Source organism: Poecilia formosa, unplaced genomic scaffold (assembly GCF_000485575.1).
Source record: "Poecilia formosa unplaced genomic scaffold, Poecilia_formosa-5.1.2 Scaffold180, whole genome shotgun sequence".
NCBI lineage: Eukaryota > Metazoa > Chordata > Actinopteri > Cyprinodontiformes > Poeciliidae > Poecilia > Poecilia formosa.
Window position 1 is genome coordinate 548,821 of NW_006800119.1, and position 26,458 is coordinate 575,278.

The 26,458-nt window shown below is 41.2% G+C and overlaps 1 protein-coding gene across 5 annotated transcripts in view; it reads right to left on the bottom strand.

Annotated features, from left to right (window-relative positions):
- Window positions 1–1,890: 1,890 nt before the first annotated feature.
- frmd4ba (FERM domain containing 4Ba) overlaps window positions 1,891–26,458 on the bottom strand; it is a 57,431-nt gene continuing 32,863 nt past the window's right edge. For 2 of the 5 annotated variants that reach the window (XM_016678336.1, XM_016678334.1), the window contains exons 8-24: window positions 22,182–22,265; window positions 18,808–18,873; window positions 18,283–18,340; window positions 17,364–17,450; window positions 12,280–12,356; window positions 11,728–11,866; window positions 10,202–10,343; window positions 9,985–10,118; window positions 9,796–9,912; window positions 8,820–9,042; window positions 8,678–8,734; window positions 8,087–8,222; window positions 7,254–7,424; window positions 5,587–6,356; window positions 5,221–5,353; window positions 4,708–4,941; window positions 2,869–2,958 (exon numbers count right to left, since the gene is read on the bottom strand). In XM_016678336.1, coding sequence (XP_016533822.1) covers window position 2,958; window positions 4,708–4,941; window positions 5,221–5,353; window positions 5,587–6,356; window positions 7,254–7,424; window positions 8,087–8,222; window positions 8,678–8,734; window positions 8,820–9,042; window positions 9,796–9,912; window positions 9,985–10,118; window positions 10,202–10,343; window positions 11,728–11,866; window positions 12,280–12,356; window positions 17,364–17,450; window positions 18,283–18,340; window positions 18,808–18,873; window positions 22,182–22,265 — 2,629 coding nt within the window. In that variant the 3' untranslated portion in view covers window positions 2,869–2,957. Of the gene's footprint in view, window positions 2,959–4,261; window positions 4,397–4,706; window positions 4,942–5,220; window positions 5,354–5,586; window positions 6,357–7,253; window positions 7,425–8,086; window positions 8,223–8,677; window positions 8,735–8,819; window positions 9,043–9,795; window positions 9,913–9,984; window positions 10,119–10,201; window positions 10,344–11,727; window positions 11,867–12,279; window positions 12,357–17,363; window positions 17,451–18,282; window positions 18,341–18,807; window positions 18,874–22,181; window positions 22,266–26,458 lie in introns of those variants that run through there. The other 3 variants (XM_007565602.2, XM_007565601.2, XM_016678335.1) reach the window with 3 other exon arrangements.

Below are 26,458 nucleotides of genomic sequence, written 5' to 3' on the forward strand. Positions count from 1 at the left end.
GCAATGAGGATGATCATGGTAGTAAGCTCCTATGTTAAAAAGTTACTTATAAGTTAATTTCGTCTTATTTAGTGCACTATATACACTAAAAACTAGACTAAATATACTTAGTAATTTATTGTGTTTTTGCTGTGATTTCACTTTTAAATTGTGGTTTGAAAATTATTATTTTTTTGTTTCTAATGGGTCTTCATGTGAAATTTCAAGAAAGCTAACGTAGTTCCTCGGGCTAGCTTGAATTAAATATCCGCCCCCTTTTTGTGTTTATGAGCAAATAACTGCTGAAGAGCATCTTAATAGCAAAATGTTGGTTATAAAATTGACTCAAACATTTAACCATAAGGTTAGTATTGAAGATAAGGGCCTAAATTGCTCCCTAAAGGTAACGAAGCAGCAAAGCTTAGTCATTTTCTTCGTAGTCCTTATACCTGATTATCAATAAATACCGAGAACACCATCAGACATTTGATGCCAGCTCTTCACCTCATTCATTGTGCGGTGGAGACATGTCTGTCTGAACCTAAATTACTGCGGTTGACGCCGAGCCTTATTCCACATTAGCGGAGCTTTCTTCTGGGCTGATAATGAAGGGTAAGTACAGAAGTGGGGGTGGTGGGGCTTTGTTTTAGTAGTGAAACGTCAGCGGTAGCGTCTGGCTGCAGCTGGTGTGAGGCAGACAGCTGGACGAGAAGGCGCTCGCGCCGCTCTTGTCCCTGAAGTTGTGGAGGCACGAGACCTCCTCTGAGCTAGCTTACCGAGAGGCGCTGGGAGCGAGTTAATGTGCTGGGTGGCAGGAAAATGTGAGAAAGGAAGGAAGGAAACACGGGAAAGGAGCAGAATGCTTGTAGGAGCACAGTGTTGTTCATGGGGGTTTATAGACGACATGTGTAGAGCAGCAGGCTCCTCTTACAGGGAGGGTTTTTGGAGCTGTAAACTCCGCAGTTTGTCATTCGCAGGGATGACAGGAGAGGTTATAGACCGAAGAGGGTGTGACGGGTTTTAAATACGGGTTTGGTTGGTTTACAGCTTTGGGATGGACAAAACCAGCCCGACAACTAAGCACAGCTGAGCAGCAGATCTCAGGGCGTTTAAAAATCAACTCGTTCAGCCATTCTTGCATTGCTTTGCAAACGTATTGCACTCTTTCCACATTTAGCCACGTTGAAATCAAACTTTAATGACTTTATGTGATGGACTAGCACTATTCAAAGCTCACTGCACAAAGTCTTACCAAGTATTCCGAGTCTAGTTTTTAGAGCAAATATCATAGGACACTTTAAATGAGACAGGAAGTTCCATTTAAAATGTTCAAGACGTATTGGGGATAAATAAAAAACAACGCTGTGCATCGCTCTGAACACACCACCTCCATGGTGAAACAGAGACTGGCATCACTGTGTGGAAGTTTCTTCCACGTCTGGTTAGAAAACCTATGGAAAACATGTAAAAAGGCTGCAGAGGTTCAAGGACAGCAGTCCTAAACATACAGTCGTTCAAATTAACAGATAATCATTTGGTAGATGGCCTAGTCAAATTCCAATTGAAAATTACAATCAAGACTTGAAAATCACCCATTTTGCGGAAAAATGGGCACCAGACATGGTCATGAATGCAGAGAAAGGTGAAACTGTGCCACACTTAAATTATTTCTCTTCGATTTCACGATTATGTACAACTTTGCTTTCCGTAAAATTCCAAGAAAATGGAGTGAATTTTGAGGTTGGAGTTTGAATTTTGTAATGTGAAAAAAATGACATTAGGTGCTTTTGAGTACATATTGCTATTAATAAGCAAAATTAGTGTCTTTGAAAACGCCTCAGTTTGAAGTCATGGATTATCATTCAGATCTTCTGGAACTAAAAGTCCCCCCAAAGTCACAAAAACACTGGCTCAAATACTTTTTTTTTTATTGCAAACAAATGCAGTTATACAAATAACTAAGAACCAGCTTAACAATTATTGTTCACTATATATTACATGTGCTTCCCCCCCCCCAAATATATATAAAAAAATGCATTTAAAAAAAGGAAAGAACCAGTGTATTTACAATAACAACACTTGCATACAGGTTCGTTCTCTAGAGAGAACGGACGAGCACCGGCCCATGATTTCCAGCATGGATCAAATAAACCAAATAAAAAACAAACACAAAACAGGAAGTGGCAGTAATCTCAAACTGGTGACCTGTAATACTCACATGGTGCTACAAAAAAGGATTTGGCTCACTTATTTTGCGTTCGGTGATCAATTGAAAGACTGTAAAGGAAGTGGCTTGGCTGTATGAATCACTGTGGTTATAAACTGTGTTAAATATAGTTTTTTATAACTCATTTTAAAGAGTTCATCCTTCATGTTGATGTTTGGCTCCTCCTTCATGGTTCCAGTGTTCGATAACAAAAAAAATTAACAGGTCAGCTGTTGAAGTTGTTCGTCTTTGCTCAGGTTTCTTTTATTTTTTAGCAGAGACGGTGTGAGTCTGTGTGAAGGTGGCATCTCTGAAGGCAAACACTGTCAAAAGTTTAGTCTGAATTCGCCCTCTGGCTGAAGCGCTCAGTCTGCAGGTTCGGTTTCAGTGCACAGGTGACAACCACCGCAGACACACGCGGGCCTGACGTCCAGACGCTCCGCTGAGGTTTCAGTTGGCTCCGGCGGAGAGAAGCCTTTTATCGGTTTGCAAACTGCATTCAGCCAAAAACTGAAACTCAGCACTTCATTTGGCTAGTTCCATTAAGTTCCTTCATTTTTCAAGTCCATTTTAGACAAAAAAAACAAAACAAAACAAAACTAGTAAGTGCAGTCTAAGGCACAATGACAGCTTGTCAACGTGAAGGAATCCTGCAGAACTAGACTATAGTTCCTGGTTTGGAGCCTTCGTGCCAGAAAATCTGCTCTTCTGGCTCCATGCCGTGTGTTCGGTTGTTCATTTGGGAGTCCATGTGGCTCACATCCACCGTGGATCTGGAAGAAGCACACACACACACAAAAACATTAGGAGACGTTTGGTGAGATCACAAATAAAAAAAAAATCAATCCAGGTTGCGTATTTTTGGATAGAGATGCACAGAAAAATCGGCCGATGACCGGAATCGGTTGATTTTTTTAAAATTATTTTTTACCCTCGACTGACCCTGATTGGCTGATTAGTGAAGACACCATGCCTAAACGCCAACAGGTGTTAGTGAAAAGAAAAAAAAAAAAAAAAAGACATTCCGGGGAGGAAGTTGTGGAAGAAGAACACTCAGCTATTTTCAGTATCAGGGAGGTGACTGAGAGTAAAGTTAAAGAAGCACAAAAGCTACGACATCGAGCAACACGGGAATGTTATATCCGTATGAAGAGAGTATTTCTATGATGCAACTTTCATGATTATTAATAAATAGAAGTGCACCAATTTCTTAATTGTCGATCGTCTGATACTTGCATAAGAAACCGATCTTTTCTACCTCTGCAAATGTCTGAAAATCAACCACTGTCCACTGTATGACCGACCCACTCACCAGGTCACTTTTCAGACAAAAAAGAAATTATGAATAAAATATCATAATCGGCAGGACAGGCTTTTAAAAGATCAACGATCGGCCAGAAAACTGCAATCGGTGCACCCTTAAAATAAATAATTTGTGATTAATTACAGAAATCTGCAGCATACTTAAGCTTTGGACTATTGCATAATATAACACCCTTTTCAGATGTACAAAAGATACGTGGTGAGCTACATTTTTTCTTGTGAAGGGAGAAATTAGATCTGCTGCAGACCCTTTTATAGTTGAGTTTTATAGATCACCCTGGAGGACATTACTGTGGAATTGTTTTTATATAAAACAGTAAATACAAATTTTATTAACACTTTAATGTATTCAGAGAAAAGAAAAACATATTTTACTTTATATCCACCTTAAGCATAAACTGGGATTGGTATCAGCCAGTCAGAGTCGTTCAAATTAAAATCAGTAACGAGTATCTCTGCTCAGTGCATCCCTCATTCTGGGTTTGTTAATCCTAAAGTCTAAAGTCTAAATAAGTCAAATATCATAACACATTACACTAAAAGATGCAGACTAACATTACAAACATGCACAGATTTAAATGCCACAAGGTTCAGAGGTCACCCTCTGCCACACAGGTGCTCTACCGCCACCACCAAACACCCGGCTGAACCAATCAGAAGAAGTGTTGGGAAGTGATTTGGAGCGCTCTTTTAGTCCCTGCTCCATGACTGAAACCACACATCACCGCCACCGTAACTCTTTTTCTTTCTCACCCTTCCTTGTTTGGCGAGACTGAAAATTATTGGTGTAAATTTTCCCAGTCAGTGGCATGGGCAAACCTCCCTAAAGGCCCTGCAGGGCCTGGCATCCTAGTTTCTGGGAGGCATCTGTGCGTGAGAGGGAGGGGGCTGAGGAGGGAAGGAGGGCAAAGGTCATGGTTGAATGACAGAACGTTGGCAGGGAGCCTCTGTGTGTGCAGGATAGCAAGATGCAGACGAGAGCAAACAGAGGAAAAAAAAACAGCTGAAGATCGGTGACTGCAAAATATGCCATCTGGTTTGACGGGCATATTTTTAATAAGCCATGCAGGAACCTTATTATACATGACAAACATGGAGTAAACATCTGAAAACTGCAACGTTTGCTCAGGAACATCAACAGGCAAAAATAAAAACCGTGGGGACACAGCAACGGAGGAGACTCAGGCCAGATTACTTACTATGAGCTACCTTCTGCAAAAGGCACCTTACTGAGCCTGTGGCCCCTGGAGAGCTGCTGCTGCTGCGCGGGGCCAGGGACCACCTGTCTGACCCGACAGCCGGGGGAGTATGGAGAAGAGGGGAAGGAGGAACCGGAAGGGGGGCTGGAGGAGGAGGAAGGACTAGAGGGGAAAAAACGCCTCTGGGCGTCGGGACTGAACCAAGAGCCTTTAAAAAGCTGGGAGGTGGCAGATCTATGAGAGAGCATGGTAATCCTGTAATCCCACTGAAACGCTCCGTCTCAGAGCAAACAGCCGCACGCTTCAGGGACAACAGTCATCAGTTACAGGAGAATCAGAAGAGAATATTTACATATTGTTGCTTTGTGGGTAAAATACAAGAGCAGTTTTCAAATTCGTTAGCAAATTAACCAGGAACACTTAGCCTCAGGGATCAGGAGGATCAGGGAGTGGCTTATTGGATAAGCAGGAAAGCTGAAGTTTTTTTTTTTGTTGTTTTTTTCTTCTCCTTACCTGCTGTGGGTCGGGTGGCCGTAGGGAGCTGCGCTGTATGAGCAGGAGAACGACTCATGCATGGGCATGTTGTAATCTGACATTCCACGATTACTCATGTGCCAGTTTCCGCCGGAGGAGGAGGCTGACGACACTGGAGAAAAATGGAACAGATTAACGGGTGAACAGGCAAAACATGAAGCTGAGACAAAACGCAGAGCTGTGGTACAGGATAAGGGCAACTGAAAAAAAAAAAAAAACTCACACTTTCTCACAAAACTCACACTTATCTTCTGAAGAAAAAAGTCAGAATTTTGAGATTAAAATCTGAATAATTTTTTTTGTTCAGTGGCCGTAACCCTCTTGCGTGCAGCGCGGCACACCAACCTGAGGAGTAGTACATGTTCCTGTGGTTGTGAGGATAAGGCGCCGGCATGGTCTGGTAGCTCAGGCTGTGCTGTGAGCCTCCGTCGTAGTCGCTGTGATGCGTCCCCTGTTTCTGTGGCGCGCTGCGTTGGTACCAGCCCTTCAGGTGCTCCACCACCAGCGCCCTCTGCATGCTCCTGCTGACCTGCTCGGTGCCGCGGGGCGCCGGCCGGTTCCTGGGGGGCCGTATTGTGGCGTAGACGTTGTGCGGAACGCTGTCCATAACATCTGAGCCGTACTGTGGGTGGACGTCGTGGCCGTAGTAACCCTGCTGCGCGTGGTGGTAGTGGTGGTAGGAGGGGTTGACGTTGTAGTGACCCTCCATCTCGTCCTCGTACATGTAAACTCTGTTGGTGTACGGCTCCGGCTCCAGGTGGTTGGGGTAGCCGGTCACGTAATACGCCGTGGTGTTGGGTCGCCCTTGAGGCTGGTAGGCATAGCAACGGGTGTCCGGCTGCGCGAGGTTGGGCATGCTGCCGGTGTTGGCGTACAGGTCCTTTCTGTGGCGACCGCGGGTCCGCCGCCGCTGGGTGTGGTTGCCGGGCGTGTTGTACTCCACGCTGGATTGGCTGGTGTGTGACGAGCCGTCGTCGATGACCTCGGTGCTGTTGCAGCGGCGAGCGGCGGAGACGGTGATGCACGGTAAGGGCGGTTTGGGGTCCATAATGAGCTGAGACAGAGACTCCAAACTCCCACTTCTCTGGTGGAAATGCTGAGCAGCGTCCTCCGATCTGCAAAGTCAATCAAAACTGATTTAATGTTCTAGAGAAACATGGAACAAAATAAAAGAAAACATCAAGTCATGTACAGATGATGAAGATTTGTTTTAAGGAACTATGAAGCCTGACAGAAAAAAAATATATATATAAGGCATCTTCGACAGTGGAAGTAGTTTTGAATCCAACAGAAAATCATTGCTTCAAAACATTAGCTTGAAATTTATTTGAACTGAAAACTTTCTTGCGGATGCCAGGTGTGTTTAGAGACCAAACATTACAGCAGGTTTTAAGTTTTAGATTAATTCAACGAGTAGGGAAGAAAAATCAGATTTTTTCTTTACCAAACATTTTTTCCCCCCCAATTCTAAATTTTTTAAATATTATTCTTTTTAGATTTCTTGATTTATTTTTTAACCACTTTTCTAAATTTAAACACATATATCCGTCATAAATTTACTGAAAAAAAAAGAAAAAAGTAAGATGATGTTGAGGTGAAATACGGGGGTGAACTGATTGCAGTTTTTGGGCCGATTGCTGATCTTTAACCTGCCAATTCCGACTTTTTATCAGAAAAGTTGCTAAGTTGGCGATAGTGGGGTGACTATTGTTAATCGTGCAAACATCAGTCGATCGCCTGTCTCCCAACATTAAGGAAATCAGATCCTAGTAAAACCCACAAAAATACTTTGACCAATAATTTGTTGGTTGCACATAAACAACAGAAACAAATGTATGAGAACATCCTTACTGTGAATTTGGCCTATCTTTAGCATTTTGTTAAATTCTAATCTAAAAAAACAACAATAAAACAGTAAAAAGGATGGAAACAGTGAAAACATTTTATCAGTGTACTTTGTGAATCATCAACAAAGTCACGTCCTTTTCCGGTCAGTGAAGTCCGGGCCGTACCTGAGCTGTGTGCTGCTGTAGGCGTTGCGGGTGAGGAGAGGCGTAGGAGGCATGCTGCGGGCATCACACGGCTGTCTGGAGGGCCGCCTGAGTGGACTGTTGCAGCTTGATAAGGCATCAATGTGGCTGTAATGGAGCGATTCCTGGACTGGGTCATAATTTAACCTGGAACTGAGATAAGAACTTTGTTTTTAGGTCATTCAACTCAATGGGACAAAGTCCTTCTTTTACTGAATACAGGTAACTTCTCTGTTTGACACGGTACTAAAGTCATTCTTCACACATGAGTGAGTCCCATTTAAAAGTGAAGCGATAATTCCTTTATTTTTTTCTAACTGGCATGTTTTGCCAACAGTTAGGCGATGTAAGTATCACAAGCTCCACTTTTTCCTGTTTTCCTCTCACTTTCTGGACCTGTTGTCTTCATGCACAATGTGTTTTTTTCCATCTATTTTTAAAGCCGGTGCCTTTTGGCTGATAAGAGGCAGGCAGTCGGAGAAGCAGGAGGAGGAGGAGACTGGCAGGAATTTAGCTCTTGATATGCTCTGCAGGTCTCAACTAGCTTTCTGCTTTGGTTTATCAAAGCTGCAACGGTAACCATGAAAACACACACACACACACATACACCACTTATCGGGTGTGTTTTCCCAATCATCCGTCTGACAAACTCTCTATTTTGACCGATTCTGTTGTCAACATGTTTGCAACCTACTGAGTCATAAACATAGTTCATCAAAGCAACTTAAGTTTAAGACTTTTTTTTAAATGATACAGAGCCTTGCAAAGGACATTTTAGGCGTTGTGAGATTCTGAATGAGCATGTTGATGTTTACCTTCCTGCTGAGAGCTGGTCGTTAGCGGAGGCTCGTCTGTCTTTGTTGTGAAAGATGTCCAGAGTCACGGCGTGGTGCGGCCTTGGGGAATACTGGACTGATCGAGACCGCTCCCTCTGGGAACCCAGTTCATCGTCTAGGAGACGAAAAGTAAAGACTGATGAGCATCAGGTGAAGGGATGGAGGAAACGGATGCGCACACGTACGGCTGGGCGTTTTGGACGTAAAGTTTTATCACGATATATTGCGACAATGATAAAATAATAACTAGCTGCTACTTCATTTTTACCTAACTATACACTTACACACAAACAAAAAACATTCCCAGTTATAATACCATTCTTCAGGACACCAGTCACATAAAGAAGTGTGACATGTATCGCTAAACTGTGCGCACTAACTGCATTTATTCATAATTTCAGATTTATTGATACTCTCACTGAACAAAAAGAGAAAAAAAAACAGACAATAAGGACAGTTGGGATTTTTTCAAGCAAAATTATTTAGAATTTATTGTGTCAACGACAAACAAAGTTAATGTGATAAATAATAAAACGATGCGATAAAAGCCTGTAGCTGCTTCATACTCACCATCATCCAGAGTGAGGCTGCCAGAAAGAGAGCTGAGCTCTGAACATTGAGCGTCATCTGAGAAAAAAACAGAAGAATTTTCACTACATGATCAAAAACAGGCCATGTTGAACCTGCTTCAGCGAACAGCCAGCTCCACTACCTGCTGAGACTAGCGAGCCTCTCAGAGCAGGCTTGGTTCCGGTCTTGTAGTTACTAATCTCTCTCATGATGTCCTCCAGGATCCCCTTGGATTTCAGGTAGTCGTTTCTTCTTGTCCTCTTCACTGTTTTGTCCAGGCCGTCCTCTTTGAGCAGCTTCTCTTTCGCTTCTACAATCTTCTGCTGCAGGGCGCGCTTGCTCTCCAGGTTGCTGAGATGAGAGTCCTGCAGGAAAAACACACGATGTCCATTCAGTTAGAGGGGAGATTCCAAAGGAAACATGGAGATCTTCTCAAAGAGTTATTGTGTCAGCCTAAAATATTCACATTTCGATTTGGTTTCATGTTATTTGCTGATCTGGAAGAGGAGACCGGTTCAAACCTGAACTTGAAGTGCTTTACTCAAAGGATGATGTTCTTTTAAGACACAAAACAGCCTCTTAATCCCAGTTTCAACACCACGTCACCATAACAAACACACACTGCATCGGCCATGTGAGTGCACACTTTGACATTTCAAAAATAAATTTGTTCAAAGGAAACATGGCAAATAAAAAATAATAAAAAAAAAAACAACAAAAAACTAAATTTTCAATAAAAAGTTTTGGTGGTTTCTGTTTATTTTGCAAAATTGCAATGGAAACATTTCCGCATCAATCGAGTCACATGATCAGCAACCAGATGCTGCCACTGACACAAACCACAGAGAAGAAGACAGAAAGTAGTTGGAGGGTCATGGCGCTGTATGTTTTTTGATGACTTCTCGTGTGAACAAACATTTTCACTTGTGATTTTATTTGCGTTTCTGAACTAATGGAAACACAGTGATGGTGAAATTGTGTTTTTTTCGACATTGGCAGAATACTGACAAAGTGTGGCGCACGTTAGTAGCGTAAACGAGTTAATGTGGCACAATAACTGAGAGTTAACCAAAACCAACTAGCTTCATAACAAACAGCAGAGCAACAGAGTTACAAACCTGGTCGCAAAGGTTCAGGTCGTCCAGCTTGAACGTCGTCCCGACCCGCCGACGCACCGCAGGGGTTTTCTCTCCTGTTGCTAGGGGATACTCTTTAGGCAGCTTCCCTGTGATCGCCTGAAAATCAAAACTGGAAGTCAGTCTGGATCCCCCTGATTTGAATTTAAACCAAAACCTACAGATACTCACAGCTTCCTTCAGGCAGATCTCTTTTAGCTCTTTAAGCTTCTGTGTCAGTGTGTCTTGAAGGTCCTTTTCTTTCTTTTTTAACTCAGCAATCTTCTCCTTCTTCTGCTCCTCGCTGACTTCAGAGTCTGCAGAACCTGGAGGAAGCGCATGCTCAGTTAACTACAACGCGTCGCCATCGAATCGTAAGCCTGCCGTGAAGCCGATGAGCTGTGTGTACCGGTGGAGATGAGGCTGCCGTTGCTGGCCATGATGAGCAGGTCGTTGCTCTCGACGATGGAGAGCTTGCTGAACCGGGGGACGTTGAGCTCGGTGAGGTCCACGGCGATGTCGCTCGAGCTTCTGGTTGTGGTCATGTTGGACTGGGAGGAGAAGAGACAGAGGGATGGAATGAGCCGGAGCAGAAAAACATGCTGACCTGGGACTGGAAGCGTTTTAAGGAAGCCGTTTCAAAGGAAACTGGGACATTTAGGTGGCCTGGCGGTTGCTCTTCAACTGATCTTTGACACAACGTGTTCAATTTGTTTTGAAATGATAGCATAATCCGGTTTGACTACGACTGTTCGACAATGTTCTTCTCCACCTGTGACATAAATAACTAATCTCTGTCAAAAGCAGGATGGAACAGACGGGTTGTTCCTTTGTCATTTTATTGTTATTAAGCAAAATTAGACTAAATCTCAGAGGCGGAATCAGTTAAAGCTTATTATAAACCGGGTATAAATGCAGCTTTACTCTAACTTCTAATAAGAAACAACTATATAAATGCTATACAAGAAGAAAATAATGTTTTTCCTTTTTCTGAGCAATACTGTTGAACACAAACATGCCTTTCCACATTAAGTAGAAAAAAAAAACATTTATTTAATTTGTCTTCTAGCTGCTTAGAAGACAAATCACTTCTGGTAGGAATAGTTCTACACTAGGTCTGCCATGATAAACATTGTGCTGGATGATAAATTTTCCCAGAAATTATTGCGATAAACGATAGTACTGTTGTTTTGAGACCCTTTCATTTATCCAACTCATTTTGATTTATCATGCAACTATAGATTCATTTGCAGACTAACATTTTTACCTGTTCCTACATATTTAATTTGATTTATATTTATGTCACATTTACATTACTTACAATTTCACATTACGCATATATTTTTTTACTTATCACTTATGTTTATATTTTGTATTTGCTAATATTCAACACTTTAGATGGAGTAGCTTGTTAAAGAAACAATTTCCCTTTGGGGATCTGTAAAGTATACTCTGATTCTGAACAATTGTGACAGATTTAGTTGAATGGCTTTTCCTAATAATTTGGAAACACAGAAGACGGGACTGGAAACCAGGTCAAAATGTTGACTCAGAATAATTTCTCATCGCATCATGACCGCAATAATCCTTCTACCTCACATCAAACTAAACCTTCCACAAGTCCCGATGTTATTTATGATACAATCAGGTGAAAATAAACCTCAGCTATCAACCAAATCAGTTCGAATTAACTTCCTTGTAGAGGCACACTGCTCGACAAACCAAAACCATAAACAGTTGCATCGTGCACAAACGCATAACTTGGCTTCCAGGAAAATCCTTATTAGGTCATTCAGCGTCTTCCTCGTGGAGAACTACACTCAAAGCTTATCCGTCATTTTAACCACAACCAGATAGCAACAAACCTCACTTCATGACTTTAACCCAAAACAACACAAGTAGACACAGCTCAAGCTGGAAACCATAGAAACTCACTTTGGTTTGCTTCATGTCCAGGTAGAACTGGTGCTGACTGATGGCCATCGCCCAGATGGTTTTGATCAGAGAGTGGCTGGCATACCAGGAGTGGATAACCAGGCCGGCTTGTCCGAAAGTCCGTTTGGTCACTGTTCTTCTACGAAGGAAGACAGAAATGTTTATCCTGCTGCTCAAAAATGTTCTCTGACTAAAATTAGAGCCAACAGAGCAAATAATACATTTTAATAATACATTTTATTCTTTATATTTTTATTCAAAATACATTTTGTTCTCTAATTTTAGAACTGTTTGAGTAGCTGAGAACCTCTGACTAAAACCTGATAGAAGCAACCTGAGAATTTTAAAATCGCTTTTGAAAAGCATGAAAAAAAAAAACTTAGTAAAACATATAAGCTATCAAGACTGGGTTATAAACGGGCCAGTGGCTGCAGATGCCCTTCACAATGACAGGAGATCTGAAATGAGGGCGGCGACTAAAACAGGCGCACGGAACACGAAGGACGCGCCACTTCGGATCAGAAGAGACGAGCGAAGCGGCCGTCTGCTGACCTGTGCGGGTCGTTCACTTCCACTGCGAATTTCTTCTCCCGGAAGTACAAATTCTCCAACTGCTTCCACTGAAACAACTGCAAAGAAACAGACGGAGAGAGAAAGAAAGAGAGAGAGAGAGAGAGAGAAAGAACGGCATTACATATTGCTGAGCACACAAACTGGGAGCATTGACTGAAAAGTGGGCTTGCAGAATGCAAACATTCAGAGTCATCTGATGCACATGAGGATGTTAAACAAATATACTCTGCAGAGCTACAAGTCCTGTCACATGAGAGGGAAGAAGTTCCCAGACCAGAGGGAAAAGCAAATATTAAAGCAACTTGGACTGTTTTGCAACAGTGGAGCAGGTAGTCAGGTGTCAGTGCAAACTTCCATCCATGCAATTTCTATGAGAAAAGCTGTCAAACCAATTTTTGTGACCGTTTCTTTAACTTTATGAGTTTTGTCCACAGACTCAACTGAAACTTGTTGGAGAATGTCATGACGGCAAATTCCTTCCTGGACCATAAATTGTCCCAGAAGTTATAGTGATTAACGATAATATTGTTGTTTTGAGGCCATTTAATGTGTTGTAATAACACAAGTTCGCCTTCTCAAAGGCGAACTTGCTTTTGAGAAGGCTTTACAAAACTTTCATTTTGTAAAGCACTGGAACTGGAGATATCTTAAATATGAAAACAAAACGACAAAAAAAATAAATAAATAAAAACCACTTGTGAATGAAACCATAAATAAGATGGGTTTGTATCTGAAAAGAAAACTGACCATGAAAAAATATTAATCATTAGATAGAAAATTACCGACCTCCTTTTAATCTATCATAATACCTTAATTGCTTATGGTGACAAACTTAGTCTGCACTTTGAGTGGTTTAAGTAATGTTCATTTCTTTATCAGTTCTGTCTTTTTTCATTTTGTTTTTTCAGGATTGTGTGTTTTTTAAATGTTCAACTCATGTATGGAAAGGTGAAAAATGACTGAAATAACAGAAACAATCTGTAACTAAGGCAGGTCAGAGTCCCGGTCGGGCTGGCCAGGTGAACATCTCCAGCTCCAGGGAGCCGATCCTAGCCAGGCAGGGAGCCAGCTTCTCGTTTTATTTCGCTCTCCTCTCTTTGTCCCACAGAACCAGCTGTGCTTACTGAATCAGCTCAGGAAACACTTGGCAGGAAAATATCTTGTAGGCCCAAAACCCTAAAACTGACTTCATACCAAATGAGGAGGACTAAACTTCCAAGACTTCTTTGGAGAGAAATCACTCAAAGGCTATATTTAAACCACCAGAGACTCCAAACTTATCTTAGCACTACAGAGATAAACGCCATACAGAGCTCTCTAAATCCAGCCAGATAGGATTTAAAAAGGAAAATCTGTCAACTTTTAAAGTCTTACCGCGGCCGGTGTTTTGTGTTGGATCCTGCTGGAATTCTCTTTGGTTTTATATTGAATCCTTTGACTGTGACTTTCCCACAGGGCTAGAGCTTCCTCGAACAATACTCCCTCTTGTCTGTTCTCAGGGATCCAGATAGGTGTTGCAAGTTTCAGCTGAGGTAACCACACCCCCTCCTGAACTTTAGCTCCCTCCCACTGTGACATCACCAGCACCTTATGCTGCCTCTGGCTTCCCAGTGCTGGAGCGCAGATTTCCTCCTCCCCTTGCTGGTTCTCAGTCAGACCTGATGAACAGGTTGTGTGCAGGTATCCAACTAGAACAGGACACTTCCTTGTTTGGAGGCATTTAAACTCATCTCTGCTTCTGGTTACCCAGGTTTCAAATACTTTAAAGTAAGGGTGAGCAATATGGACTTAGAATGTTATCGTGATATTTTGTGACACTAATGTGAAAATGATAAATATGATGATAAAAACCATTTATTACAACAGTTTTAGGTAACTGTGTGGCTGTGACTGTATTTAAGTTTTTAAGGGATTTTTAGACTATTCTGACCGAAAGTCTAGAATAGTTAAACTTTGGCAAACAAAGCAGAAAACAGCTGATGACCTCAAAAATGTGGAAATGTTTTTTTTATTTTTAATAAGAAAACAGTCTGAAGCCCTTTGTATATTTTGGATCTATAATAATATGCCAATTTCATTAAGAAATAGTTGTTTTTTTTCTTGAGCAGGTAGAACTAAAGAAAAGAAAACAAAAAAGAATTTCTGCAATTTTAATTGAATGAATTTTGTGGCCCGCCCATCGTTTAAATTTGCCAGTTTTGGTTCCCAGTGCAAAAAGATTGGAAACCATTGAACTAATCATTAGCAACATAGGCTTCCTGTAGCACCACACAGCACAACCATTCACCAACCAGCAGAATGTTAGGATGGTGCTGACTCCACACCAGCCTAATATTAGACTAGATCCCCCTGCTTTGGATATAGGAGCTGGATTAATATGTAATATCACAGCATTATGGATCATCACACATTATGTTAAAACCAAAGCTGCATTTCTCTGTCAACTACTGTTGGGGGAGGGGAGAGGGTAAAAAATATAATAATAATAATAATAATAATAATAATAATAACAAAGAGTCTAACTTAATGAATCACAGGAACCAGGCAGCAGGATGTGCCTCATTGTGAGGGATTCTCACACATGCTGGTTACTACCACTCTGAATCATTTACATAATACCAACAGATAATAGAACAATAAACACTCGAGTGGATCAGCATATCATTAGAGAAACTCCACTCCGGTGAAACTACTGAACTCCACCGGCTGTGAAGAGAATAGCTGGTGTTGCAACGTGCCAGCGAAGAGACACACCTCAAACTCTTGAGTCACAAGACTTAATGTTGGACCGTTGGAAACAGTCCAACAGATCACACGGTCACTCAACATCACTTCTAAATAAATAACTTTCGTACACCCAAAAGCACAAGACAAGAGCAAACAAAATGCATCTTCCTGCTCTATTTACGTTTCTCTTGTAATTCCCAAGCGTCTAATTAAAGAAGCATGGTCGTTTGCCAGAAACGCCTGTGGTTTTAGATGGGATCAGCCTGTTCATATCCAGCTCACACCCAACAAACCAAAGACCCCCCACGGGCAACTAGTCTACCAAAGAAAAATCAGATATAGATGTTTGATTTAAGATACTGATCAAAAATGCTAAATGTGTCAAAGGTCGTTTTGGAACTTGCTTGTGCAGAGTAGGACTGACTCCACCCGTCACACAGCGCGTCACATACCAGCTGCTGCTCAATGGCAACACTGTACATTTTCAGAGAATGACACACAACCAAGAGTTGTGAAATCCTGACAGCGAGAAGGAAACTGCCAGATAAATTAACCAAACATCAGAGAACATGTTCCCTTCATTACTCACACTTTTGTTAAGAGTCAGACTCTCTACAACTCTTTATTTTCTCACAAAATCACAAGCTCCCTTCTAACTCAGTCTAGTTTTCTGTTTTAGATGCGCAGGCTTTGTAGACGGGATGTTCACATCAGTAAAGGTGTAGCTTTAAGAAAACCCAGATTTCATCTGATAATCAGGCTTCATCAGACTTGTGATCATTCCCATAGAACAGGAAGCGACTCCCTGCTAGTGAACATGATTTATTGGAGGTACATAACAACATTAAACTATGAGTAGATTATAGAAAATATATTTCAGTCATCGGCTCCCGGAGCGGGTACAAAAAGTCCTCAAGGCGGAGATGAAAAAGACTAACATTGGAAAAGCAAAAATAATTAGCCATCGTTCTAAATGATGAATTAGAATCAAGATTCAATGCACACAATCTGATCCCACCAGATGTGGATTTTTTTTAAAGCATTCTCACTTGATTTTGATGTAAATTGTAGCACAATGCTACTTTCTATGCATCTAAAAACAGAACAATGTGAACTGTTAACCAACCTTACACCAGTAACAACGGGACAATCCCAGCATCCCCAGCCACCGCAAGCAACAGCTCTGTACTGTTTGATCAATTGTGTTCTCGCTGAGACGCAAACAGACAGATTACAACAATGAATGCAGCCTGCTGAGAGGGGCTGCCCGGAGGGCAAGAGGGAACAGCTCGGGTCAAACAGAAGGCTCTGTCTGTGCTGCCCAGGAAACTCTAATTTAACTGATACCGCACTGAGCTGAGGAGACAGAAACAGAACAGTCTGTTTCTCTGAACCGTTCCAGCATCCTGAGACTTTCACTGCTGTCCCACAGCTCTTACCTTCCCCCCAACACCCTTTACTCTCCTTCCTCTACAGCTGGCAAAGGGCCAAACCTGTCCCAGTGCTCTACAGCTTCCCATGGAGCGCCATAATTACACGTCCAGGAGGAGAACGGAGGAGCACCATGCTGTGCCTCTGCCCGTTAATGACTCAGATTTCAGCATAAAAGCACACCCTGCTACGTCAACAGGTTCCTGTCATGCAGCAGCAAGGCTCAGTCTAATGAAACCAGCTCAGGAGAAATTAACACAAAATTGTGGCAGAAGGAAAGGAATAACTTTCGCACATATTTTTGGTGTATTTCAGCAAATACTTCTGGTCAATATAAGATTATAATCCCAGTTTAAATTGTGAAATGATAGTAAACCCTGTTATTCATTTGGACTTTCCTCCTGCATTGCTGTTCTACACTTGGTCAGCTGAGTTCTTTCCTAATCATTTTGCTGGTGTTGACGCTCTCAGTGTTTGCTCTGACACTTCACAGCCTTGAGTGCACCGAGGACACGGTGACTCACTAAACTATTTTTCTCCATCTGTTTTCCTCATCCTCCATCCCTGGGAACCAGAAACCCAGATTATGCCTGTTTAGCGTATTGATAAATCATTCACCTACTTACACAAAAAAAGTGTGATGATGCCAGTGGCTCCAGCAGCAAATGTAGAATTTTAGAGATGCTAAATATTTTTTCCTTAATCTGCTGTAACCTGTTGTGTCCAGAGCTGAATGTGGTTTGTAAGAAAACAACAATAAGTTTGTTTTTGAAGTAATAAAAGAATAACTGTAACACTGAATCTCAAATTGGCTTGGGAAAAAAAAGAAAAAGAAAGTGCTTAAGCAATGAGGTATGAAAGTTGGGGAAACATGAGAAAAATACAACAGCTGTGAACGATTCTACCTTTCTTGGTTTCAGCTTATCCTGCAAATCGTACTGGCCGATGCCTTTATAGCTGACTCCCAGCCACCATGGTATTCCTTGTTTATCCTGTATGAAAAAAAAAAAACACACACACACACACACACAGAGCATAAGAATCGTTAGAGCAAGCTTTATTGGTGGAGTCTGAAAAAGGAGGCCCATTACAGAAGCTATTATCTCATTAAGATCAGAGAAATGGTAAAACAAGAAGGGATCAAATACGTGAGAGGTCCGAAACAAAAAACAAAAACCTGCTAAGCTGACAGAGACATTTTAACATCGCCGTTTGATCTTTTTAAAACACCTTAAGTTTAATAAGGCCTGGTCGGGGAAAGGCGGATCACTTCGTTCCCTAAAACTCACTAAACCACGCTCGTACAGATGTTTCAGGATTGCAAATTCAGCTACAGAGACCAGATGAGTCGTTCACTCTGCAAATCTGGTCTTTACAAAAGACTGGCAGAAGAAACAAGTCATAGTATTTTTTCGCTTATACGTTTGCTGCCAAATATGAAAAAAAAAATAATACATGTAGAAGAAGATGAAAAAAGTCTTAAACTTTTTGGGGTTCATGCAAAATGCAGTCTGATAAAACTGCAATTAATCTGGAACCCCACATTAAAACATGGTGGTGGTAGCATCAGGCTGTAGGGATGCTTTACATTAGCAGGGACAGAAAGATGATGGGCACCACTTTCTTAAATTTCAAACTTAAATGGAGAGAGAGAGAAAAAAAAAAGACATTGTCACTGATACTTGATCTAGAATTTTCTTCACTACCTGGACCAATGCAGATATTAATATCGGATCGGTGCATCACTAATATGAATACTTTTGCAAGATAATGTATGACTGTTCAAAGTTTGGACTGCTGTGTGTGTTAGGGCGGTGCCGTTACCTTCACAGAGTAATAATGAACTCCGTATGTGGGCAGAGATTCCACCAGGGCCAGATATCTACAGCGAGAGAGGAATAGGTTAACAGAAATTCAGCTACTTACACTTCATCACTGTCACCTGATTATCTGTACCACAACTGACAGACGGGGATTTAAGATCCAGCCGTCGAGAGGCCGCAGTCATTTACAATGACAAGCTGATCGATTTGCTTTGGGGGCTGTGACAGAGGGGGGGAGAGTCCATTGATCAGTTCAAGGACAGAAATCATTTGGTCCCAGGGAAAGCACGATGGAGGACTTCCATGCTTCCCAAGGCTTGGCAGGCTGCCTACTATGGAAGCAGCCCTTCTAATTAATGACACAGTCTGGCACGCTGACAGCCACCTCTTCTAACTGCAGCCACCACAGTGCAGACATGAGGTTAAAGAGGTGCAAGCACATGCAGACTCTAGGAGAGACAGACAGAGGCAACACTGTCCGACTTCACCACACATACAGTATTTTCTGTTTGTTTCCCAAACTTACTTTACGATGGCTTGTCCTCTGGTCACTCCCTTGAGTTTCTTGTAATGTTCAATCACTCTCTCCTCACTGCGGATGAGAGGATAAAACATTTAATGAATAATCCGTCAAGTGTAACAGATTGTGGCCACAGAGGGACTGTTATGCGAGGGCTCTTTCTTTGAAGCACATTCGGTCCGCTCATGCAGAAAATGCAGCCTAGCCCGTTGGCCCGCTGATAACTTTCATCTAATAACCATGCTAATGCCTCCCATTTACTTCTCACTGTAATCAGTTTTTATTAGCACAGAGCAGTCTCTCAGACATAAAGATAAAAGTAGAAGTATGGTGATGTCTCCGCTCATTCCCAATGAGGATGTTGCGAGGACGCATCTGCTTGATATCAGGGAGGGAGAGCAGAGAGATGGGCTTGCAAATCAACGGCGGCGGAGTGGATTGGAGAGTCGGAGGAATGCCTCAGACAACCAGCAGCTCTCAGCACCTCCCAGTCTAATGAATAAATGTAATTAAAGTTCAGAGTGTAGTCAGCCGCTTTACAACAAAAACATCCTCCTAATAATGGGTTTGTAAACACAGAGACCTGCTTCTCTGTCGACTTTATAACTGGAACCTGACCTACAAGCTTCTATTTAAAAGGATGAGATGGCTTATTTTTCATGTCTAAATCAATTGAGTTTAGTCATTAATTTCAGGGATGTCAAACTCCAGTCCTCAAGGGACACCGTCCTGGAGTTTTTAGATGTGCCACAGGTATAAAACACTGGAATGAAATGGCTTAATTACCTCCTTCTTGTGTAGATCAGTTCTCCAGAGCCTTGCTAATGACCTAATTACTCTATTCAGGTGTGGTGCAGCAGAGGCACATCTAAAAGTTGCAGGACAGCGGCCCTCCAGGACTGGAGTTTGACCTGTGAAATATGTGGTCAAAACAGCACTTTGGGCATTTTTTTTAAATGTCTCTGACCGATTGCAGTGTTATGGTCGATCATCCATTTTAAAAAGCCTGAACAGCCGATTCTGATTTTGGCCGATATTGTCAATGTTTTTTGACAATATTGTTAAAAAATAACACAAATAACACAATAAATTTTTTGAATACTTTAAAAACAATATTACAGACAATATTCAACATTTTCAGCTTTTTTTTTTATTGGGTTTGGCCAAACAAATATGTAACTTTATCCAACTTCAGTGAGTGTTTTCACCATTCAACGTGACAGTTTTAAAAAATAAGATGTATTGGTTGTTATGGCTCCCTGCCATGTGATCAGCTCTGTGCGCATACATTTTACAGCATTCAAAGCAGACATGCTTGAAGTATCAATCCTAAACTCAGCATGAGTAGATGGCTGTTCTTAAATGTATCAGGCACAAAGCATAACTGTAAGTTTTACAAAATAACAAAAACTATTTTGGCTTTGTTTATCAAGGCGTGTGGACCACGTATAAACCCGAAGCGCTGTGCCTTACATGATGTGAGCATTGAAATTATCTGGTAGATACCAACAGTAAAGTAGAAATGCTTTATTGAGAGCATGTTGGAGAAAACATGCTCACATCTTTAGCACATGTGTGCGTCTGCATGTGTTCATAGCTGAGCGGGTGAACAGAACTTTACCAGCTGATAGCAGCTTGATGAAGTAAAGGCTTCAGATAGACCCAGTGAGCAGCAATCCCCGATCCGGTTTCCAGCAATTCATGAACGTTCAAACGGTCCTGATTGGAAGCTGATGTGACCTTCCAAGTGTTACGTAACGACATGCCGCGGCACCGCATGAACTCGGAGTTGACAGGGCTGCTCAAACAAATCAGCCATTACTCACTCTGTCACATTTTGTTGTCAATTCAACTTTCTATCATGACTAATTCATAAGGTTCTCTGTAGATGACAGTGCAACTCAATTTTAATAGAAAAAAATAAACTACTTAATTTTCACATCTGAAGCAAATAAAAAATGTATTAAATAAACTTGCACTACAATTTATCTCTATTAAAGCAAATGATCGGCCTATGAGGTACTAACAGTGGAGTGTTTGGACAAAGATGATTATCAGCAAAGGCTAGGGTTGCTTTTTGTCTTTCGTATCAAACATAAAGGCAGGAAATATGGCAGCAATATATTATGACACTTTTACAGTAAGATTATAATTTTATAATTTTCTTACAAGACAAAGCCCTAAAAATACACAGCAAAAAGCATTTCTAAACAGATTCTACTCAGTTTGTCCAAATCAGCTAACGTGTGTCAACACTCAAAACTCCAAATAATCTACTTCAAGATATTTTATTACAGTTCCTCCTCCTGAGTAGAGAGATAAAGTATCAGCTGTGAGCGAAGTATAATGTCCGACACGTATTTATAGTAAACACTAGTGATCAGGGAAGTGCTGTACTTCTGTTGAGTTATGTAATTACAGGCTTGCATTGTTTTTAGTTGTGCACTGCGAATCATTTCAAAAACAAGCAAGGTGACTGGTTCAAATGGTGGCAGCTGCTGATAGTGGTGCAGTTCAGGTCATCGTGTTGAAGAGACAGCTGCTGTTATCTGCAGTTTTAGTCGCAGGCTTGGAAGCTCTCTGATCAGCCCTGCCAGGCAGTCACTAACTCAGATATGTGACCTTTTTCCAATCAACATGCCTGAGCACTTCAAAGCTGAATGAGCCCTGACAACAACAGACTTCGGCTTGAATGCTGCAAGCTAGTTGACCAAACTCTAAGCTAGCTAGTTTGAGTTTCTGTGTGGCTGTTAAGGTGCAAGAAGCCAAGAGGGAAATGGTGTTATTAACCACGAAAAGAGCTCGGCTGTTCGTTTAGGCTGACTCAGCAGCCTTTTGGAGCTTTAACAGAGACGGTGAGGATCTGTATTGCTTCAGAAAAACACATGGAGGCCGTTACCATCACCCTGATCCTCAACAGGACATGCTCTCTCACACGCAAACTAAGACCATAGCATAAATAATTAGAAACCACTGTAGGACTGAAACAATTAATCGGATTAATTGTGATGAATCAATTATGAAAATAATCAGCAACTAATTTAGTAATCAAATGACCAGACTCTAAAACATGCCAACCTGCTAAAAGAACAACCTCGGAGTAGAAATTAAGGCAAAACTGGACAAAAAATATATACATTTTGCATTTAAGATGAAAAACATGTACTTTTAATATTGTACCAAACAGGCAGTCAAATGAAAAATCTGCAGAATGTGCCATGTTTTATTTTTGTCCAATTACTCAATAAATTGTCAGAATAATCGATTACTAAAATAATTGTTAGCTGCAGCTCTAAACTACTCACTCAGGAAGACTAGAAATGGATTCTGAATGCTGCTTATTGTAGCTGATAAAGAGACATCGTGATCAGGTTTCTTACCAGTAGTTAAGCGATGGATGCTCCCTCAGTACTCTGGTGGGGAGAACTGGTAGCTGCTTCAGGTCAGATGCTGTAGTCTCAGCACTGGGTAGAAAAACACAGAAACTTCACCATTCCTGTATGTTATTCCAATTTTTTTTCACATTTTTTAAACATTATATTATTTTACATCCTCACTTGTAGAAAGAATCCCATTAACACAACCTTAAAAATCCCCGCTCGACTGATCTTGGCCTGCCAACAAACGGTAAGTCTTTACAGGAGGTTTTCCTTTACTGTCAAAGGCACTTCACATCCTTTTATGATCTTAAAATAAGAGCCTGACATGCACATGTGGACAGCAAAAAGTAAACCTTTACACAAAAGAGCTCAAACCGAGTCCAAAAACGAGACCTTTTCTCCACATGTTCCACTATCCGAGGGCTTTGATTTGCCATCTTAAGGCACGGCAGCAATAACTCTTACTTCTGAACCTTTGTGGGCAGGTGGATTGACATGATTTTGTTTTTTATCTTTTTATTATGATGTATAAAGTGAAGCACTGACTGCCAAGGCAAAACTTGACTCTTACTCATGTCTTGCCAGACTTCATTTACAAAGGCTCATGCAAAGGCTTTAACTCATCAGGAGCCTCTCAAAGGACATGAAGAGAAGTGGTTTTTAAGCCTGCAGGCTCTCCACAGTAATATTCTTCTTGTTGATCTTATGTGCCGTGAAAAGTATTTAAGAGACAATAAAAATTTAATGACTAAAATATATCAATTTGCTTTTTGCTCTGCCAGAGAGCCATTACTAATAATGGCTACAATAAGTGCAGGAACTGACGCCTGGAAATCAAAGTTCTGGTTTTTGATAATAAACTGAGCTAATCATCAAGAGCTTGGTACAACCTAAAGGGTAAATGGCCTGAATTTATCTTTTTTAGTCAAATCGACCACTCAAAGTGCTTTAAACTAGAGCTGCATTTATCCAGCTGCACCCATAAACAAGTATTTATTAGTGAGAGACCTAGAAGGCTTAAAACATCACAAAAAATAAAAATAAAAAATAAAAATCACACAAGAAATCATACTAGAGTGTTTTTTTTTTTTACTCCTCTACAATAAGCTAAGCATACAAAAAAATGTATTAGTCGGGTTTAATAAATTAACAAAAATTTGGTTGATTCAACTACCAGTGCTGGTGGGCCACACAAAATTAGTTCTGGGGCCCTAATTGGCCCCTGACCACAGTTTGGACATCCCTGGTCTAAAACAAGAACAAAACACCAGCACTTCTACAGGAAGAAGTGCTGGTGTCATAATAAATATTATGAACTATGTTTTGTTTCTTCTGAAACAAAATTAAAATTACACAAAAAAAAGAAAAAAAATCAGTTGTTTATAGTATTTCAGTGGAATACACCAAGATGTGTAGCATGTTCAGCATTACAAGGGGACAAAACCATTTTTATGACAAGAATTAGTTCCTGTTACAATAAAAGGGAAACTAGTTGTATGCCTGGGATTCATATTTAGTTGTCATTTAACTATTTTCACACTGTTTATGCAGCGTCAATGAATGCAATGTTTACATTCCGAAATGTGATGGAGTGCAGTTATTGTGCGTTGCTCATGAGCACCACAGCGGTGACGTAACCGATGCAGTCAGCTGTGTTTTTAGTAACAGGTTTTATTTTTAGAGACAGTCTGTCTAAGCCTCCGACTGTAAACAATGATGGATTTAAATCCCCGTAGACTCGGGCTGGGTATTGTTACGAACCTCACAATTCAAGTCAATTTCAATTCTTTGGGTCACAAATAGATTTGATTCTGTGTTCTTTAAATACTTCACAACTTTGTATCCAGGTGTTTCATATGTGACACAGAGATGACATAGCGAGATTCACAGGTTCACCCAAATTGATATTGAATTGAAAAAAATAAATAAATAAAAATTATTGCAACGCATTGATGAATCGATATTTTTGCTAGGGATGAACCGATCCACTTTTTTTTCACTTCCGATATCGATACAGATATACGAGGTTCAGTATCAGCCAATATCGATCCAATACAGAAAAACTGCGCTGAATTGACTTAAAATGTTTTTGTTTTTAATGAACAGACATAAATGTACTGAATTTAAAATCTTTTTGAAAACTCTGCACCAGTCCAGCATGCTTAAATATACCAATAGCCTCACAAGCTTGGACAAAAATGTACAAACACAACTTTAATTGGTTCAGTCAGTGCAATTAGGAGTATAACAGCCAATGTCAAATAAACCATTGTACATATTGGTCAAACATGTAAAAATCAACTTCAATAAACCTTTTTTCAAATGGTTCAGAAATTGAAGTTAAAAATTCTACATATGTAAAATATATTTAGAGCTCTTTGTCGCTCAGAGCACAAACAATAGAATTAGCCTGAACAGATCTGCCAGATCTAGAAGTATTTTCAATTTACAGAGATCATTAAGGGATCGGTGCATCTCTAATTTTTACTCGCCCCTATAGGTTACTGTCTTTAATTTTGTTTACATTTTATTGTTGTTTTTATCATAAATGGCACTAAATGTGCATCATAATGTGATAAAATTTTACATTCATAACCTCACTAAGAGGAAACTGTGAAGTGGCATAACGTCCAACCAAGTCAAGCTCATTCCCACCCACATCAACTGCATGCTGCCTCCTCAGACCACCATGAAAAACAAGCCAGAGTGTCTTTATAAAAGGTGAATGACCTGAAGCTTACTTTATGAGCCTCAATTGATCTCTCATTGATGTAATTTAGCATCGCCTCCAACATGGTCGACCAGAAATATAATGATCCAGTTATGTGAACCAGCTTACTAAACAAAAAGCAGTCTTGAGGCCACTCTCCCCTGCGGCTCCCTCTCCTTGGTTGGCTGAGTTTTGCTGCCACGGCACTTGGCTAACTGTTTGATGGTGTGCGTTTTTTACGGGGCGCTCTGGCCCCGGCGTTGTTGGGGTGATCTACTCCGCAGCAGAGTTTGCCGTGTCAGCAGTCTGGAATTCATTACTACGTCTGTTATCTTCCAGCAGCATGGGGGCGATTGCTACGCCCGGTGCGGCGGGGCCCGGCCCGGCCCAGCGCAGTCTGCCCAGTGTGGGAGAGATAATGCTCATGTGTCAGCTCTTCCACAGGCCTTGGTTGGGGGAGCCAGGGGGGACTCCAGAGGGAGCACAATGAGAGAGCTGGTTGATGTGAATGAGCCACTAATTACAGGCCACACCTGCAAATAGAACTGTGGACAAGAACTGGGTGGAATGCCAGTGCATGTGTGGGAAATGTTGAATTACTGAAGATAATTTCAAATCACAAGCAGTATTTTATATATATATGCGTGTGTGTGTGTGTATGCATGTGTGTGTGTGTGTGTGTGTGTAGGGACAAACGAACTTCTGAAGCCTATATTTGAGAGTGAGTACAATTATACATGAATAAGAAAAAAAATTCCCTGGTTGCTCTTATGGCGTAATTAAAGGCATCAATCAGTCCTCTGTTTTCCTACAATTCCCCCGGTCCCTCAAAGCAACCCCCACGGAAGGGACTGCAGCATGTTGCACTCAGCTCTGGATTACAGTGGCAGGTGGTGAAACCAATAGCAGTAAAGTGTAAATAAGTAAAGCACCGGAAGACAATGCAGATAAAGAACAATGAGCAACCTGGCGGTGCATTAATTCAGCCCCACAGCGGGGAGGAGGGTTGGGTTTGGGGAATGGAGAGTGGGGGGTGTTGGGCCACACCATAACAATAACACGACTACAGTCGGGCCCCTTGACGCCAACTTGTCTGCAATTGGACAGGGGGTCTGGCTCATCCCTCTTAGGCAAAGGAGACCTCCACGACTCCTCCACAGCTAATCTCCTGCTGTAGGAGCCGCCGTGGATACGGGGTAGGGGAGTCGTATTTAGACTGGATGATTCACGGGAATTCACTGGGTCTGTTTTCACAAGAAGTCGGGATAAAAGAGGATCGCTGACGAGAGTGAAAAACACTTCCACAGGACAGTGTTGTTTCCTGAAGTAAGAGGATCCAAGAAACAACATTATTTTGACCTAGTCAACGTTTTTTTAAAAGGAAAATAAGAGATTATATGGTAGAAACTATTACCTCATGGCTGAAAAACATATCAGAATGTAAGCGTTTCATATCGATAATTATTGATTATTATTATTATTATTATTTTGTTTTAAATATCTGATGTTTTTTGTATTTAAGCAGTTATGATGCATGGTGGCAAAACCTGAAACTGCAGCTTTGCAA